Source organism: Budorcas taxicolor, chromosome 5 (assembly GCF_023091745.1).
Source record: "Budorcas taxicolor isolate Tak-1 chromosome 5, Takin1.1, whole genome shotgun sequence".
Classification (NCBI taxonomy): domain Eukaryota; kingdom Metazoa; phylum Chordata; class Mammalia; order Artiodactyla; family Bovidae; genus Budorcas; species Budorcas taxicolor.
Genome location: NC_068914.1, coordinates 4,675,886 through 4,693,983, shown reverse-complemented (window position 1 = coordinate 4,693,983; position 18,098 = coordinate 4,675,886). Strand labels below are relative to the sequence as shown.

Sequence of the window (18,098 nt, the reverse complement as noted above, 5' to 3'; positions counted from 1 at the left end):
AGCCTACCAGGCTCCTCCATCCATTGGATTTTCCAGGCAAGAGTATTGGAGTGGGTTGCCATTTCCTTCTCCAGAGGATCTTCCTGACCCAGGGATCGAACCCAGGTCTCCCACATTGCAGGCAGACGCTTTACTGTCTGAGCCACCAGGGAAGCCCTTCTGTGTTCAAAGGTGTCTATAATAAAATGCCAGGAAGAGCAGAGGTCTGAACGCGAAGCTAAAAGGTATAGGGGAAGGTAACTTTCTTGCAAGATAGGCCTGGCTGGGCAACTCAGCTTGCCCTCAGGAGTCCCCTCTCAGTCTAGAAAGTGTTTTGCTTTTCTTTGTTATCTTTTTTTGCCCTTTGTTCAATCATTTAACAGAGAAGGCAATGGCAACCCATTCCAGTACTCTTGCTTGGAAAATCCCATGGATGGAGAAGCCTGGTAGGCTGCAGTACATGGGGTCGCTAAGAGTTGGACACGACTGAGTGACTTCACTTTCACTTTTCACTTTCATGCATTGGAAAAGGAAATGGCAACCCACTCCAGTGTTCTTGCCTGGAGAATCCCAGGGACGGGGGAGCCTGGTGGGCTGCCGTCTATGGGATCGCACAGAGTCAGACAAGACTGAAGTGACTTAGCAGCAGCAGCCATTTCAATCAAAGGAAATAATAAACTCCTGTCACTAGGAGAGGCTCTGCATGGCCATTAATTTGGGACTAAAGGCAACACATGTTTCGAGACAGTCCAAGTGGTTCAAGACCCCCCTATGGGAGCCTGGAGAGCAGGTGGGACTTGGCAAACTGGATAACGTGGCTTCCTGACAATTAAGGCATTTGTTTTTCTGTTGTCCTTGCCTCCTCTCAGCAGATTCTGGGAGTGGTGGGGAGGTTGCTCTGGGCACAAGGTGGCCAGTGTTTAAGAAGTTACCACAGTTCTTGTGTCTGAAATGGCAAGACAACAGCAATTAGCAAGAACTCGCCTAGAATTGCTATAATCCCTGGGTTAGCACACATGGTTCCTGGCCTACCCTAGCCCATCTAGGGATGGGCTGAGGGCCCCTCACAGGGGCTTAGCAGAAGGTTTCCATCCATGTCTGAAGTCCAGAATCTGGCCAGAGTTCCATGAGGCCTGGTATCCAGGGACAGTCCCCAGGTCCTCTTAGAGCTTCTTCTAGGATGGTCCCCAAGCCTTGGCCAGATAACGGCTTCTGCCAGTGTTAGAAGCCAGCCTTGTCCTTGGGGTATAGCCAGAAAGGTGACTGGAATGTGCCCAGAGAAGCCAGGAGGCCTGGCTGGTGGGCATGTCGGGGAAGAAGAGCCAAGGGACACCCTCCAGGCACAGCTCATTGTGGGGGGTGGTGACTCCCAGGGTCTCCTCTTTCCTATGATGTCACTGGAGGCAAGGCCTGCCTGGCATCCCATGTGATGTCTCAGGGGGCTTCCTGATGATGTCATGGGGGGTCAGGTTACAAAGTCATTCTTTGTGATGTCAGCAGGGGGTGGAGTCAGAGTCTCCATGACATCCCATGAGACACTTTTGGAAGTGAAGCTTCATGACACTGTATATAATGTCACTAGGGGCTGGCCACAAAACTATTTTAGGTGATGTCACCAGGCCCTCCAGAATTTCACATTTCATGTGATGTTACTGTAGGGGAGGCCATTGTGACATTCAGGGTGGTATTACTGGGGGGCTGGACATGCAGAATTTGGCATGATGTGTTTGGGAGTAAAGTCTCAGCCATTTCAGCATCACAAGTCATGTCTCTGGGAGTGCAACCTTCCTGACATTACATGTGATGTTCATGGGATGGTGTACCCATGGCATTCTGCGTGATCACCCTGGAGTGGGGCCCCCAGACTCTAATATTCTGTGATGTCACTAGAGTGCAAGATTTGGGAACTGGCCTCCACATTTGTACCCCTGGGAAATATGAAGCCAACCACAGAGCACCGAGCTCCATGTCCCAGCTGACCTTGCTCCCCGAGGCAGGCTGACACTCTGCCAGCCCTCTCTGCACACCTGTCATGGCAGAGCGCTAGGCACTCACACTAGGGTGCTACTGTGAGGCTGCATCTGGCCTGCCTGCTGGCCTGGCAGCATCTGAGTTCTGCAGCCCGGAAGTATGCCATGGGTTTTCAGGGTGCAGATGCTATAGTAGGCTAATTGGTGTAACAAAAAAACCCCAGATCTCTTGCAAAAGTTTATTTCTCATTCATGCAACATCCAATTCAGTGCTCCTTAGTCATCTTTCCTCCAAGAAGTGACTCCAGGATCCAGGTCCCTTTCAGTCAGCGGCTTGACTGGTCTCCTCCGGGTCCTGTATATCCAGTCAGCTGACAAGCAGGGAGAATGGAGGATGGCAAGATGACTGCTAGGGGCAGGCCTGGAAGTGATGTGCGTTGCTTTAAACTACATTCCACCAGCCAGAGCTAGTCTCATGACCACGCTCAGATACAAAGCACCGAGAAATATGTCAGTTTTGCAGCAAGAAGAGGAAGCAGGCTTGGTGGCTACAGTGAATGAAAGACAAAATGGCCAGCCTCTCCTGGATGATTCCCTGGTGGTTCTTCTCTGAGGACTGTCCCATCCTCAGGTCCCCCTTCGCTTACCCTCCATTTGCTGTCCTCTCAGATCACACCGGGCAGCAAGGCCGCGCAGTCCCAGCTCAGTCAGGGTGACCTTGTGGTGGCCATTGACGGCGTCAACACAGACACCATGACCCACCTGGAGGCCCAGAACAAGATCAAGTCTGCCAGCTACAACCTGAGTCTCACCCTGCAGAAGTAGGTGGGCGCTTTCCAGAGGCGGGGGCAGAGGCTGGGTGTGGGCTCCAGGCATCCCGGGGAGAGGAGCTGTCCAGCATGGGCCAAAGCTTGTGCTACCAGACTGCACCGCAAAGTGAGGACAGCCCCTGGGCCAGAGTGAGGACAGGCCCAAGGCATCAAGCACCTCCACGTCTGTGCCTCACTTTGCAGAGGAGCTCAGACAGGGTACGGCACGGCGCTGCCAGGGTGTGGGCAGCTGGGCCTGGAGGCCAGGGTCTTCCTGCTTTCTCTGCGCACAGGCAGCCTCCCTGGGACCTAGCAGAGGCCCATGGCTGCTAAGTACCCAAGAGACATGACTTCTCCCTGTTGGTCAGGCCCAGGGGATGCCCCGTTTCCCTGGGTTTCAGAGGTTCTCCCCTCGCCAACCCTGCCCAGGTGGGTGTCTGGGCCCCAAGAACAACTGTCTTCACCTGCTCCTATTTCTGGCTTTTCCAGGTCGAAGCGTCCCATTCCCATCTCCACGGCAGCACCCCCGATCCAGTCCCCTCTGCCAGTGATCCCCCACCAGAAGGTAGGTGCTGGCTGTGGGTGGCAGGCTCCACTTTCAGCCATGGTTCCTGGAGTGCAGCCCTGGCCTGCCTACCTGAACTTCTGCTGGTCCCACTCAGGCAGAGTGGTGGAGTCAGTGATGCCAGGGGCAGACCTGGGGCAGGTCCCTGGAGAGATGCGTTCGAGCTTGGACGAAATGCTGATTTCGTGACATGTAGGGGTCTCCACCTGGGTGCTTAGCCAATATCTGGGCCTCACGGTTGGTCTGATGGGAAATCGACTTAGTCCACAGTGTTTTCAGGGAAGAGACAAGTCAAGTCGGGACAAGTGTCCAGAAGGCTCTGACCCTCATGCTCCTGAGGGCACTAGCAGGGGGCTGACTCTGGCATGAACGCCAAGGCCCCAGTTTGAGTCAGTCACTCCGGTGAGGGGGAAAGCGCTCAGCCGTGGGTGTTCTACCGCCCCTCAGGGTTTCTCCTCAGTCACAGGCACTCTCCCTCCAGTCTTCCTTTCTCCTCCCAGTTGCCTGCCCCTTGGCTTCCTTCATAGCTCAGTTGGTAAAGAATCTGCCTGCAGTGCAGGAGACCCCAGTTTGATTCCTGGATCAGGAAGATCCCCAGAAGGGACAGGTTACCCACTCCAGGATTCTTGGGCTTTCCTTGTGGCTCAGCCGGTAAAGAATCCGCCTGCCACACGGGAGATCTGGGTTTGATCCCTGGATTGGAAAGATCCCCTGGAGAAGGGAAAGGCTACCCACTCTAGTACTCTGGCCTGGAGAATTCTACGGACTGTGAAGTCCATGGAGTCGCAAAGAGGCAGAGACGGCGGAACCACTTTCACTGTGAGCTACTTTTGCACTCAGGGGTGCCTGGCAGGCTGCAGCCCACAGGGTTGCAAAGAGCTGGACATGACTGAGCGGCTAAGCGTGCACGGCACTCAAGGGCTTCCCGGGTGGTGCCAGAGGCGAAGAGCCTGCCTGCCTTGTCTCCCGCAGGAGACAAGAGATGTGGGTTTGATCCCTGGGTTGGGAAGATCCCCTGGAGAAGTAGTTGGCAGCCCACTCCAGTATTCTTGCCTGGAGAATCCCACGGACAGAGGAGCCTGCTGGGCTACATTCCATGGGGTCACAGAGTCGGACGTGACTGAAGCTACTTGGCACACACACACGTACTGCACTCAGAAGTGCTGGTGAGGCCCAGAGGCAGGCACAGCAGCAGGCACCCGTCACCCGCCCGCCCCAGGCCCCTTCCTGGCTCCCTCTAAGCAGCTCAGTCCTGAGGGACTGAGAGCACAGGAGGCCCAGCCCACCAGGCCTACGGGACCACACACTCCCACCACTCTCCACCCCCCGCCCTGAATGACCTCATACTGACCCTGTCAGTCCACCAGGGAAGAGTGCGTGATGGGCGGGGTGGGGAGAAGAGGCAACAGAAGAGGATAACGGGGGTCTGGGGTGGGCGACAGATTGAGGAAGTGGGCAGAGCGCTTCTCGGGAGAAGCTGCAGAGGCAGACCGAGGGAACCAGATGTCAGCCCCGCTCCTCCCGCAGTTTCCCCCTGCACGTCTGCCCTGCCTGTTCCCCCCAGCCCGGGAGGCTGGACCCGCTGGCCACGTGCAGCGTTGCAGCAGAGCAGGAGGCAGGGCTGCGCTCACCAGTGTCCTCCTACAGGGGGAGGGGGACAGACGCAGGATAGCGGGGTCTCCCCCCAGTTCCCTGAGACCACACCCCCTTACTTCAAGTCCCACAGGCCGGCTGGCTTGGCCTGGCTTTCTGTGTGGGCTTTGCATTTAGTCTAGTTTGATGACAGCATTAGGGCCAGAAGCCAGATGCCTCACCCCGCTTTTTTTTTGAGAAAACTCTTCTTTTCCAGGTGTCCGGGCCGTCTCCCCACCCCGAACTCAGTGCAGGGCTGCAGGCTCAGGTGGTGGGCTGGGCGCTGGCACTAACCCCTCTATTTCAGGTCCACGTGGAAGTGCTGGGGCGGCCGTGGCCTCTAACTGCTCTTTTCTCTCTCCCCTGCATGGCGCTGCCCTGGGCCAGGACCCTGCTCTGGACACGAACAGCAGCCTGGCAGCACCCAGCCCCCACCCCGAGGCGAGGGCCGGCCCGGGCACCCCAGGCACCCTGGAGCTCGGGCAGACCTTTAGCTCTTCCTTCTCTCAGACCTCCGTCTTCTCCTCACACACGGAGGCCTCTGACCCTGGCCCACCCCGGGGCAGCCCCGGGGCCAAGATCAGCCTGGAGGGGGCCCTGGACTCACTCAGCCCGAAAGCCCCGCTGGGCTCGAGCCAGCCAAGGCAGTATAACAACCCCATTGGCCTGTACTCAGCAGAGACCCTGAGGGAGATGGCTCAGATGTATCAGATGAGCCGGCGAGGGAAGGCCTCAGGTGCTGGACTCCTAGGAGGGTAGGTAACGGGCGCACAGCTCTCCACTGGTGGTCAGAGGCCACCTGGGTCCTCAGTGCTCATAGAGGCCTGATCAGGTTGGAGTGGGGGACTGGTCCCATGGCGGCCAGCTCCAAGCCCCAGGGGCAGCACCTGAAAGTAATCAGCCTATCGACACTTGCCCTCATTACTTGACACAAGCCAGCGTGTGTGTCAGATTTTGCAGAGAGGGAAACTGAGGCTCAGAGAAGGTTAGGGTCCAGCTGTCCAACTACTAAGCAGCTGAGCTAGGCCTGAATGCAAGAGCCTCGGACTCCCCAAACTTTGACATCAGGTCACCCACCACGACAGGACAGATCCTGTCCTAATACCTCCAAGAACTCTGCGGCCAGGGGATGCACTGATCCCACCCTTCTGGGAGCCCTGGGGGTTAGGAGGGCACATTTTCTAGGTCTTGTAGTGGTCTGGGAAGGCTGCCTGGAAGAGGAGCACCTGAGCTGGGTACAGAGAGATTGGGCAGTGGGGTGAGGGGAGTGGTTGGCAGGAACAACTCTGACTAGGGTGGGGAAGCAAGGGAGCAGGACTCTGAGGAGAAAGGAGCCATGCAGGAGAGCAGCATGCCGCCCCCTGGCCCCCAAGGTCTAGCAGATGGGACTCTTGGAGCACAGGAATTAAAAGCCCTAGAGCTGAGTGGGCACTGTGGGGAGGTTGAGGGAAGGGAGCTGCCAAGCAGAGCATGCATCAGCTGCCAAGCCCGCCACATTTGTTATCTCATAATTTCTCCCATGGCCCCATGCAACTGGTGTCATCATCTCTGGGCTGGAGGCAGAGCAGGCTGAGTCGAGGCGTATGGCCCAGTGGTCAGGGGTTCAGGGCTCGTCCATGGGACTGTTCATACACCTAGACTGTGGGGAGGACTGAGGGAGACAATACGTGTGTGGTGGCACGCTCTCTACATGCTGCCTGGCATCACCACCTGGAGTCACGCAGCAGGTGACTGATGAGTCAGCATGGCAATCTGGGTCAGTTTGATCCAAGCCCACACCCTTCCTGTGACCTTGCTGTAGACGGTACCTGTACTCCACCCACTTGCTCCTTCCCTGGGGATCTCCAGCTTCCCCAGAGCCCCGAGCTCTTTCTGGGCTTCCGAGTGAAGCTGGGCGATCAATAGTCTGAGCACTTGGATCCTGGCTTCCCTGGACCAAGGTGGCAAAGCCTTCGAACCCCAGGCCTTTTCTAGTAAGGGGCTGCTGCTAGGAAGCTGAGGGAAAGACGAGTAGAAGTGGTGCCCTTCTCCTGCCTTGAGAAGGCTGGTAGGTCTTCCTGGCCCTCTTTGGAACTAGCCCCCAGCGGGGAGGTCAGGCTCTGGTGGATCTAAGCCTCCACTGCCCACCTGCAGTGATGGTAAGGTCTCCGCTCACTGAACCATCCATGGAGGTTGGGGGCTGATTAACAGTCCACATGCTTTGTCTAACACAGCTCTCTCAGCGACTTCAGAGGTGGGCATCATTCCCTCATTTGATAACTGGGAAGTAGAAGCCCAGAGACGGCAAGTCATCTGCCCAAGGTCACACGGCTATTGAGTGGCAGACAGGACGGGCACTCAGGTCGGTCTGACTTCTCCCCGCGTGGAGACAGAACCTGCCTGTCTGCCCCATTCCTGCTTCTCTTGACCCCCAAGGTGCCCTCACATTGGTGTAAAGGCTTCTCAGAACCTGACAACCATCAAATTATTGCTTGACACTCAGAGCAGCAGGGCACAAGAGTTTCTTTGAAGAAAAAATGGGCTAGAGAGGGAGTGTGGTGCATGCCTCAGTTAAAGCAAAAGCTGATGCTATGGCCCCAGCAGGAAGGTTGGAGCCTCTGACCAGTGGTAGCCAAGGGCCGAGGCCAACACTTGTTGCTGTGTCTAACTGCTCACAGGAGACAGGGTTGGCAAATGCTAAGCCCTATGTCTTTTCACTGCATTCTTAACCCATGCTGAGGGTTTTACATTCAGGATTCTGTTCATTCTGCGGTGGGCACCACCCTCTCAGTCTTATGAATAAGGAGACGGAGGCTAAGACAGGTAAGTTCCTTGTTCAGAGTCACAGCACCGGGAAGAGGAAAGGTCAGGATCTGAATTCTATCCTGTCTGGCTCCACAAGGAAGCTCCTTCTCTTGCTCTCTGGGCAACTTGCAAGGTGATTCCTTGGCAACTTGTATCCCCTTAGGAGGAATGGAGAGGAAGAGAGTGGGTACAAGGACAGCGGGGCCTGCAGCCCCTCCGCCTCCTCATCTCTGGGGCTGGAAATTAAGAACAGTGTCCCTCAGGCTAGCAGATGCAAGGGCCCCCTTCCCCAGGGCGGCCTTATAGCTTTGGCTCATTCTCCCAAGACCTGGGTACTCCTTTCTGAGCTATGTCTGCTGCGGGGATCCCAGCCTTCAGGTTCTCAGGCAAAAGTTAAGCAGGGGAGCTAAACAAGGAACTGGCTACATGGGCCGGGAAGGGCAGAAGCCTCCCCTGAGGCCAACACTGCCCTCTACAGGGGACACTGGGCTGGTCAGGGCACAAGCTGACCCTGCAGCTGTCAGCACTGGCCAAAAATGGAGAAGGAATGGGAGATCTGTGCTGGCCCTTTCCTAATATAGCTCCACTGGCAGCTATTTTGAGCCTGGGAGATCTCAGAGGGAATTTTATCAGCTCTGAGACAGGGTTGAGCCTGGGACTGGGGGATCTCCCTGACTTTGATCTGGATCCCCAGGATCCTGGCCAAGAGAGGACCAGGCCAGGCCAGGCCAACGGAAGCCCAGGCTCTCCCAGCCAGAGTCCAGAGTGGTGGCAGAGTGTGGGGGCAGGGACACCACTGTCTGCATTCTTCTCCCCTCAGATTTCTGACCAGCGTCTCTCACTGCAAGGAGTTTGCATCTAAAGAAACAGAAGGCAGGCAAAGCCTCTTTCAAGGAGAGAAGCTCCAGGAGGCTGGCTCTTAGATAAGAGTGAGGGTGGGGTCCTGCTTGTAGTGTCCAAGCTGGCTGTCTTGGATAGGGGCCTTCCTGCAAAACACCAGGGCCCACACTTCTCCCAGGCTACCCCGCTCCTCCATCCTGCACCATTGCCCATCCACAGGCTTTCATGGGTGGTTACTGGAAACCGCACAGATCCCTTACTACTGTGGCCAGGAGGTGGGTCCAGAGCTGCCTGCCCCTCCTCTGGGAAGGAGAACATGTTCCCAGGGCTGCGAGAAACCCCACTGTACACACCCCAGCACCACGGCAGCTCTTGTTCAGGGGGCAGCACTCCCAGAGCCACCCCTCATTCAACAAGGACCAGTCTAGAGTGGCTGTGCGGGGCTGGCCAGGAGCCACCTGGGACCCTGGCCATTCCTGCAGCAGCCAGAGCTGGTCCTGTCTCCATCTTTGGCTTCCTCTCCAGGGTCTAGAGCCAGGTTGTGCGTGGGAGATTCATACACATGGTAAATGAGCACCCGTGAAGATGGACCAAAGAAACCCTTCTCCTAGGCAAAGCTTTAGGCGCTGTGGACCTACGCTGCCATTGGCATCTCTGACCCAAACTGAAAGGCTATGGTCTAGACTCTGAGCTTTGTCCACTCCTCTCTCTGCGCTCTCTTCACCTAGTGCCTGTCTGAGCTGACTCCGCCTCCACAATGGCCAGTTTGAGGCCCATCCCTACGTCCTTATGCTCAAACCCTCTGGCAGGAACCTCACTCTGATAGTCCTGTCTTCTTTGCTCTTTCTCTCCTCCCCAGGTGGTAGCCAACTCTCCAGCCAAGTTAGTATCAAAGGAAAGCACGTGTGTGCGCTTGCCTGCATATCCCAGCATGCGCCCGCGTGTCTGGGGATCTCAACAGCGTGCGCCTGTGTCGGCATGTGTACATGTATGTGCATGCATGAGTGAGGGTGCATTCGTGTCCCTGAGCGAGGCTGCATGTGTGCGAAGCTGCGAGGATGAAGTGGAGGCGTTGGGGAGGGGTGCTGGGGCTCCGCCGGATGCTTGGGGCCATTGTGTTCCCAATTAGTTGCTGCAGCTGCTTAAGAAGGCAGGTTGGCTCTGGTGGGCTGCTGGGTGGAGTGTGTGCTGATGCTGGTTCCAAGTGAGCCTGAAGACATTTCCAGCCTGGCCGGATCCCTCAGAAGGGCTGTGCTTGACCTTGTCCTTGTCTGCGGAGCGCGCTTAACGTTTTGAAGGGAAAAGTCTTGATGGGTAGAAGCTGGTGGGCTGCCCAGCAAGTTGGCCCTGGGGGCCCTGAGCACTCAAGCCCTGCTCTGAGGAAGAAGCACACGCCCCGAAGAGTCTGAAGGACCAGAGCCCAGGGGGACCCAGGACGAGCCCCTTCGTGGAGGATCCAAGCTCAGAATCCCCCTGGGTGCCCAGTGGGGCTGGTTTTTGCCTTTGGGGTGTTCTGGACTCTGCTTCAGCTGCCGCTGCCTTTGACTCGTGACCCAGCTCTTGTCCCCTAATCCCAATCCCCACCCGCTACCCTCTGCAGTCTGTTTCCCTGGGGGTGTGGTGAGAGATCTTTCCATGCCCCCCCAGCTCAGGCTTAGTGGGGGCCTCCAGTGATCTGGGAAAGTGCAGACGGGCAAGAAACACCTTCTGCAAAGGGCTCTGGGGAGGGTGAGGATCTTCCTGACCAGACCCAGCCAGTGCAAGTGGATCTGAGGAACTTGGCTAGCCTTCCTAGGCTCAGGCTTAGGGAGATCTCTCTCCACATCCTCCACCGCCAGCCTTCACCTTCACCGGGGTAACACCACCTGTCGCCCTTCTCTCCTTGCACCTCTCTCCCTCGCTCCCCCCTCTATACTCCCCCAGCGCCGACTACCAGGAACGCTTCAACCCCAGCGCCCTGAAGGACTCGGCCCTGTCGACCCACAAGCCCATCGAGGTGAAGGGGCTGGGCGGCAAGGCCACCATCATCCACGCGCAGTACAACACGCCCATCAGCATGTATTCCCAGGACGCCATCATGGACGCCATCGCCGGGCAGGCGCAGGCCCAGGGCAGTGACTTCAGCGGGTAAGCGCCCCCCCTCCTCCTCGGGCGCTCGCCGACTCCACCGCTGCATCACCGCGGAGGGCACCCGGCCGCTGGGCGCCATCGGGACCAGTCTTCCTCTGCCGCCTTGAGCTTCCCAGGGCACAGCCCTTGGAAGAGAGCCAGCCTTGACCGGGCCTTTCAGACAGAACGTGGTGTTCTCTCTTCAGAGTCAGTTTCACGGTCAACTTTAGGAGAAGGGTAGAGAAACACAGCACGCGGTGGTTCCTCCAAGTGCTTCACACAGCCTCTGCATTTTCCCAGGCTCCCGGAGGGGGCTGGTTTAGAAGGAGACTTCTGGAATCTTGTTCACCGGGGGTCACATTCTGGATACCCCTGGTTCGCACAGCTAAGCCATTCTTTGAGGGGAAGTCGCCGCTTTCTTCTCAGATACATGACCGGGTTTCTTGTTTGGGAAGGGGCCTCCAGACCAGTCACCCACCGTGCTGCTGGCAGTCAGCCCTGCCACGGAGCCTGGGGAGCACCCAGCACCTGCCTCCTCCTGTTTGCCCCAGGGAAGCCCAGGCTCAGGTTGGTGGGACTTAGGACATCCTTGGTTCCTGAATTTGCTTGTTAGCAGTGGTTGAGGAACTTGAGGGCTGAGTAGGGAAAGAGTTGGCTAAAAATCATCTGTGGATGAAACTGGTAATAGTGCAAAGTTTAATGGGGACCTCACTCCGTCTTCCTGAATCTGTCTCTTTTATCTCAATCTCTTTCTTCTCTGCATTTCTTTCTGTGTTTGCCTCTCTCTGCCTCTCTCTCTGCCTGTCTCTATCTCACTATTTTTCTGCCTCTGTTCTTTCTTTCTTCCTTACACATACACACGCAGAACCCATACTGTATCCTACTTGGGAACACCATTAGTGTTGACGTTCAAAACTGATTATCTCTTTGGGTAACATGTTATCCCTGAGTCAAGATCTGCAACAGCTCAAGGCAAGCAATCTTAAAATGATTGCACTTTTTTTCCAAAGCTAGGAAAACCAGATGTTGTAAGAGGGATAAAGGCATTATGAAGTCCCGGATAACTCCGGTAGTGTTTGGCCTGTGCAGAGCCCAGTCCTCGTGGCCATGACGTGTGTGCAGGTTTAAGGTGCAGCCTCCAGAAGCCAATGGATGGAAAATGGTGTGGTCTTCCTGGCTCTCCTGATGCAAGGGAGCCTGGCTCTCTCAGGCACGCAATACTTCCTCTGGGCCACCAGGGGGCGGAGGTTGCTTTCCCTGGAGCTGCTGCTGCTGCTGCTGCTGCTGCTGCTAAGTCGCTTCAGTCGTGTCCGACTCTGTGCGACTCCATAGACGGCAGCCCACCAGGCTCCTCCGTCCATGGGATTTTCCAGGCACGAGTACTGGAGTGGGTTGCCATTGCCTTCCCTGGAGCAGTGAATCTCAAACCCCACGGGCTCAGGGCTTTAGTTCTTTGTGGAACTCTCTGGGTAGTGCTGACTTATCTAACCCCATCTTTCAAAGCAGAAAATATGATCATGGAAGTTTAAAAATGCAACCATTAGCTCCTGGGTGCCCCGGAAAACAAGTCTGACTGATTAAGCCAAAGAGTGAACAGGGATTTCCTGTTAATATTTGCTTGCCGTGTGCGTCCTCAGTGTGATCTTAATATGGTGATATTCGCCAAAGGGAAGCACAGTGGAAGATGAGCAAGAACTGCTGCTCACTGATTTTATGTTTTCTGCACCTTGGGAAAAGACTGCTCTCATTTGGTTTTACCTCTAGGATGGCCATGATGTAATTTTTTTTTAACATGATGCACCATTGATCTAATCTAGGCTTCTCCTTCCTACCACCTTCCCTCCCATCCTTTTCCTTTCCCTTGCGAACCTGGGAAGCGACATGCTCCCTTTTCCTTCTAACTCAGCCCTGCTGGGTTGATGCTGCCGTGGTGCCCCTGTCTGCCATAAGGTGTTCCGTTTCTGCTGTTAATTTCCATGATTCCTTCCTCACTGACAGTTTTCTTTTTGTCTCTCTCTCTTCCTCCTCTATCCACCCGCTCCCATAACTCATTTCTGACCCTAACCCTGCTCCCTTGTGTATGCGCCGCCCCCCGCCCTCCCATGATGGACACGCACTCACTGCTGGGCTTTCCTCTGCTTGGCAGGGCATCACCACTGGCGTAAGTAGACCCCACAGTATTTGTTCCGTCGTCCGTCTGTCTGGTTGCGGGATGGTGTATGGGTTTGGTGGGATGTGCCTGAGGACCGTGGCTCTGTCCACATTCTTCCTCACACCCACCTCACAGGTAAATGACATGCCCTGCAGCCTCTACAGGCAAGTACTTGTCTTTGGGGGTTTTCCCCAAGTAACATCACTACAGACACAGAAATCAGAGCAATGACACCACCCTGGCTGGGGCTCATGTTCTTCTTGCTGTGCTTTGTGGGGGCTCCCCCCAGGCTTTCTGGTCTGCACTGGGACGGTATAGACCGGAACGTCAGAATCCACAGTGGGCCGTTACTCAGGGAGAGCATGATGAGGGGGCCTCTTGGAGGCCACTCCCCAGAATCCTCATGAAAGATGGATCTGAAGGAGCCAGCCCCTGCCAGGACCACCCATAGGAGGTGAAACCTGAGTCAGACTTGGGGGCAGTGTACAGTGGAGTGAATGCCCACAAGTGACCTTAATGTAGTGACTGTGGAGGGTTTTGGGTGGTAAGAAATCCATGCTGGGAGTGGCTCCAGAGAGTGGCCTCCGACCCGGGGTCCTAGAACTGCAGGGCCTGTTCTGTCCCCTCTCTGCATATATTATGTCTGGGCCCCAGACTCTCAAAAGGCACAGCAGTCCCTTCGTCTGGTTCCCAGTGTCTGTTGCGGCAGCGCCACAAGTCTTGGAAGGGAAGCCGACAGCGGGCCTCCTAAGGGACTCACTTCTGGGGCTCTCATGCTTGAGAGCTATGGAAGGAACAGGGAAATATGTTCCCTCAAGGGAACATTCCAGGGAAATAGCAGCAAAAGCCTTCCAGCTGATTCAGGTCCCCTTGAGACTCCTCCCAGTGCTAGAGATGACCTCCCCAGTGAGATCCCAGCCTCTCCTCTGCTCCCAGTCTCCTCCCTGCCTGGGACCCCCTAGGGATCTGCTGGTTTCCCTATCTGATCCCAAACACAGGCTGCCAGGACCTGTAGCTCTCTGGGCCAGGGCAAAGCCTTCAGGAAAGTAGGGTAGCTCCGCCCCGCCTTGGTCAGTTACCTTCTGTCATCTTTCTCCTCCTCTGCTCATGTAGCCCACTCTGAGCTGACACAGGGGACCAATCCCGGGAGACTAGGCCATTTCTTCTGTCCAGCTCCTTGCAGAGAGGGTAGACGACGGAAGCACTGGGGGAGTCGTCTTTGCAGCTAGCCAGCACTCGGGGGTTGGGGGCAAGGCAGCCATAGCAGCAGGCAGTGTGCGCTTAGACAGGGGGAGTGTCTGGGCTGGGCCATGTCTCCAGGTGGTGAGCACCTGGGGTGTGCAGATCTCCAGCGGGCAGAAGTGGCCTTCCTGAGCCTCTTGCTGCAGAGAGTCTGATGGAAAGGAGGCTGAGCTGGGGGCTGGGAAGCCTTGGTTTTAACTTCACGGGGGTCCCTACGTGACATAACCTGGAACTAGTCAGCGGGCCTCTCTGGACCTAGTTTCAGCATCAGTAAGAGGAGAGAGCTGGGCTACAGGTCCTCAGGCTGGGGAAACAGGCTGTTGTTATTCTGAGCTTCTCCTGAACCCACCCTGACTCCTGAGAGAGTGGACGGGGCAGCCTGGCCCCCAGCCCTCTCTGGTTGGGTGAGTGGTCATCTGCAAAGCTTTTAATATATGTTGCCCTGCAGTCTGATCTGGGCTGATAGACCTTGTACTCAAGGGGCTCTAGAGTTCCTTCTGGTTCTGATCAAGGATTTGTTCATTCAACTAAGTTTTGAGCACCTACCATATGCCAGACCGTAGGGGTCTCAGAGAAGGTCACCAGATCCCCCTCAAAAGGCTGTGCTCCCCTGGGGCAAAGGACTGGTGACCCTCCTCCCAGCTCCCTTGGATGAGAAACCCCACTATCCCTGGGTGATGCTAGGCCTCTGGGGCCCAGTTGTCTTGTTTTTCCAACCACATCCTCGCCGAGCTTGCTTATTTCTGCTGAGCAGGAGCCCACAGTCCTCTTCCAGAGAAGTCACGACAGTGGTGGCTCCCAGTTTGGATCCCAAGCTGTGAGGAGGCCAAGGGACTGACCTTGAGGAAGCCTCCGAGTCCCCAGCTAGCCTGTCCTCACCAGCCCCAAACTCAGGAACTGCTTAGCGAGGTCAAAATTACTTCCAGAAGCCCTCTGCTGCCTCTGCTTTCCTTCAAGGAGATCCAGCTCCTGAGGGGGGCGGGTATCTTCAGACCTGTATCTGGAGATAGACTGGGGGGTGGGATGGGTGTTGACAGGAGGGTCTGAGCCTCCTGGCCCTCCATGAGTGGAATTCGCTGACTCACTGTGACCTCCCTGAGCACTGAGGATCCAGGCCAAGCCCTTGTTGCAGCCTCTCAGATGGCAGTGGGGAAAGGCAACGGTGGGCTCAGACAAGTAGGGGGGGCTGCCAACAGGCTTGGGGGGTGTTGTGGGGGGGCGCCAGGGGAATGTGACGTGGGGAAGGTGCAGGGGCCAGGAGCAGGCTCCAGGCCTGCCCTCGCCCACGGCCTCTCTCTGCATTGCAGGAGCCTGCCTATCAAAGACCTCACCGTGGACAGTGCCTCTCCTGTGTATCAGGCTGTGATTAAGAACCAGAACAAGCCGGAAGATGAGGCTGACGAGTGGGCTCGCCGCTCCTCCAACCTACAGTCTCGCTCCTTCCGCATCCTGGCCCAGATGACCGGAACAGAATACAGTAAGGGAGGGTGGTTGGGGGTGGGGCAGGAAGGGGTGACTTTGAAGGGCCACGAGGGTCCTGGGCCCTACGCCATTGTCCCACAGAAGCCAGGGAGTCAAGGCCCCTGTCCTGGAAGATGAGCTGGCCTTGATAGATAGTGGCCTCTTGCGCCCTTTCTGGGCCCCTGGGGCAGGCACGTTGACATCAGCCTTCTGCTCGGCTCCCTGACTCCAGCAGTGCCTGGATTGGTTTAAGAGGGCCTAGCGGAACTTCCCTGGTGGTCCAGTGGCCGGGACTCCACTATTCCAATGCAGGGGACCCAGGTTTGATCCCTGGTCAGGACACTAGATCTCGCGTGCTGTAACTAAGACCTGCCGCGGCCAAATACGTAAATAAATAAATATTTTTTTAAAAAGAGGACCTTACAGGCCACACCTCTGGCCACTCCCTCCCAGCTGCACCACTTCTTTGAAGGCCCCTTTTCTCCCCCTTGCCCTCTGCCCAGCACGCAGCCTTTTCCTCCCAGAGGTCGCAGGTAAGAGGCGATAACTGTCCCATCGTGGGTGGGTTCTCTGCCCACAAGCTCCAGTAGCTTTTGTTCCTGAAGTTCCATGTGATTCCTCCTGACCTGCAACTTCCTACCCACAGTGCAAGACCCTGATGAAGAAGCTTTGCGAAGGTCAAGGTAAGTGCCTGGACTCAGGCTCTGTGGCCTTGCCCCTCCTAACCCCATCCCTCCCAGGGCAGCCCCCAGGTCACACAACTCACAGAAGGAACACCTCAAGTTAATGCATCTGAAAACTCCCAGCCCCTGAGGGGCTCCGGCAGATGCTGGCTTGGAGTGTGTGTGTCCCAGGTCAGTGAGGCAGGTGCCTGGAGCTGAGTCTCTGGCCCCCTGGCCCAGGCTGCACGAGCAAGGACGCTGGGCTCTCCCGGCTCTCTCCCTGGGCAAGGGGCAGGGCTGCTTTGGCCTTTGCTGGGCTGTTGAGAATGAGGGCATCTCTTTCTATGAGGCACCGGGCTGGCTGCCTGGCCTGCCCACTCATCTCAGGGCCTGTCCCCTGTGAGTCTGAAGGGTAGGCACTGGGAAGCTAGCTGGCACGCCGAGGGCTATGCTGGGCTGGGGCACCTGGCCTTTGGACTCACTTGTCCAGACCCACGTTGAGGTATCAGTCCCACAGACTGCTCACAGCACCACAGCTGCTGCAAGGAAGCAAAGCCCTGGGCATGAGGTGGGCACACTGCCCTGGAACCCACTGGAACCCACTCGGGCCTTCCATGGGCAGGCATGGGGCCCAGTGTGACTGTGCTTACACTTCCAGAAGCAAATGTGTTGTCTGCATGTCCTTCCTGGGAGAGTCTGCCTTGGGCCGGCACGTCCCGTGGTGGCCTCCATGTGAGGGGCTGGGGCTCAGAGGTGCCTTTCCACCCTGAGCCAAGCTTTCTATCTTTGCTAAGCAGCGTGTAGTGGCCACGGGACCACGTGGAGAGTGGGACTCTGCGGTCAGCTCGAGTTGATGTGGATTTTCTTTTTGAACCTCTGTTTCTGCCGATTGAAGTTGCTCCACTCTCTGGCTGGGGCGTCTGAGCCTAAAGTGTGGTCCTCCCCGGCCTGCTAACAATGGCATGCGGTTCCAGTGATGGTTCTTAACCTGTCGGTGCCTGCAGTGTGTCTGTAAAGAGCCTGAAATGAGATGGTGTTTGACTTAGCACAAAAGGTATTATCGAGCTATCTGAGGCGTGACTAAGCTGTCAGCTCTGCTCCTGCGTCATTCCTGTGTTTATCCCACCTCCTCTTCTGAGTGCCACTCAGAGATACTCCAGTGAGCAGTGTGGTCTTTACTGAAGATCTGATGGAGGGGCTTTACAGCACACACCGCAAATTGCTCAAAAATCTCCAGGTTCCTTCCATCAAGAAGCCAGGAGGGGCCTGCCCTGCCTTTCCAGCCCCCCGTCACCCCTCCTCAGTGCTTCTGGTTACTTTATGTTTCTGGGGCCAGTCACTCTCAGCTTGCATCTCAGTAACAGACTCCATTTAGAAGGTGGAGTTCTGCACATTTAGTATGGGTAGAGAACCTTTGTCTCACGTGTTCTCCCTGGAATACTTTTGGGCTCTGCGAAGTCACTGAGTGAGAATACAAAAGGCAGTATTCACGGTGGTCCAGTGGGGGCCTTCCCCTCCCCTCCTTTCAGAAGCATCTCTTGGGGCCTGTTCGGCCTGGTTGTCTTTCCCCACCAGGCCCTTTCCCCACCCTGGGGTCTAACTGCCCACAGACTCCATTCAGATCCCTCGAGAAGGCAGGGTGTCTTAAGAACTCTGCTGCAGGTCTTGGAGTCTCTCCCTCAGCCTTGTATGGAAATCTGGAAGAGAGATTCCTGCTTCCTCCCTCAGTCAAGGACCTTGACCCACCCTAAGAAAGCTGCAGCCACCCCCCCCCCCCACACACACACACAGCTCTGCACTGCTGTCAGCCCCTCCCTCTGAGTCTTGGACCCTGCAGTGCAGGCTCTGAGGCCCCCAGGAAGCCTCTGTCGGGGACTGGAGGAGCCTAAGCCT

General features: G+C 56.4%; 1 protein-coding gene across 2 annotated transcripts in view; it reads left to right on the top strand.

Annotated features, from left to right (window-relative positions):
• LDB3 (LIM domain binding 3) overlaps nucleotides 1-18,098 on the top strand; it is a 60,156-nt gene that overhangs the window by 7,702 nt on the left and 34,356 nt on the right. For both annotated transcript variants that reach the window (XM_052641106.1, XM_052641105.1), the window contains exons 3-8: nucleotides 2,619-2,770; nucleotides 3,248-3,323; nucleotides 9,439-9,461; nucleotides 10,503-10,706; nucleotides 15,390-15,559; nucleotides 16,190-16,226. In XM_052641106.1, the coding sequence (XP_052497066.1) occupies nucleotides 2,619-2,770; nucleotides 3,248-3,323; nucleotides 9,439-9,461; nucleotides 10,503-10,706; nucleotides 15,390-15,559; nucleotides 16,190-16,226 (662 nt within the window). The remainder of the gene's footprint in view (nucleotides 1-2,618; nucleotides 2,771-3,247; nucleotides 3,324-9,438; nucleotides 9,462-10,502; nucleotides 10,707-15,389; nucleotides 15,560-16,189; nucleotides 16,227-18,098) is intronic.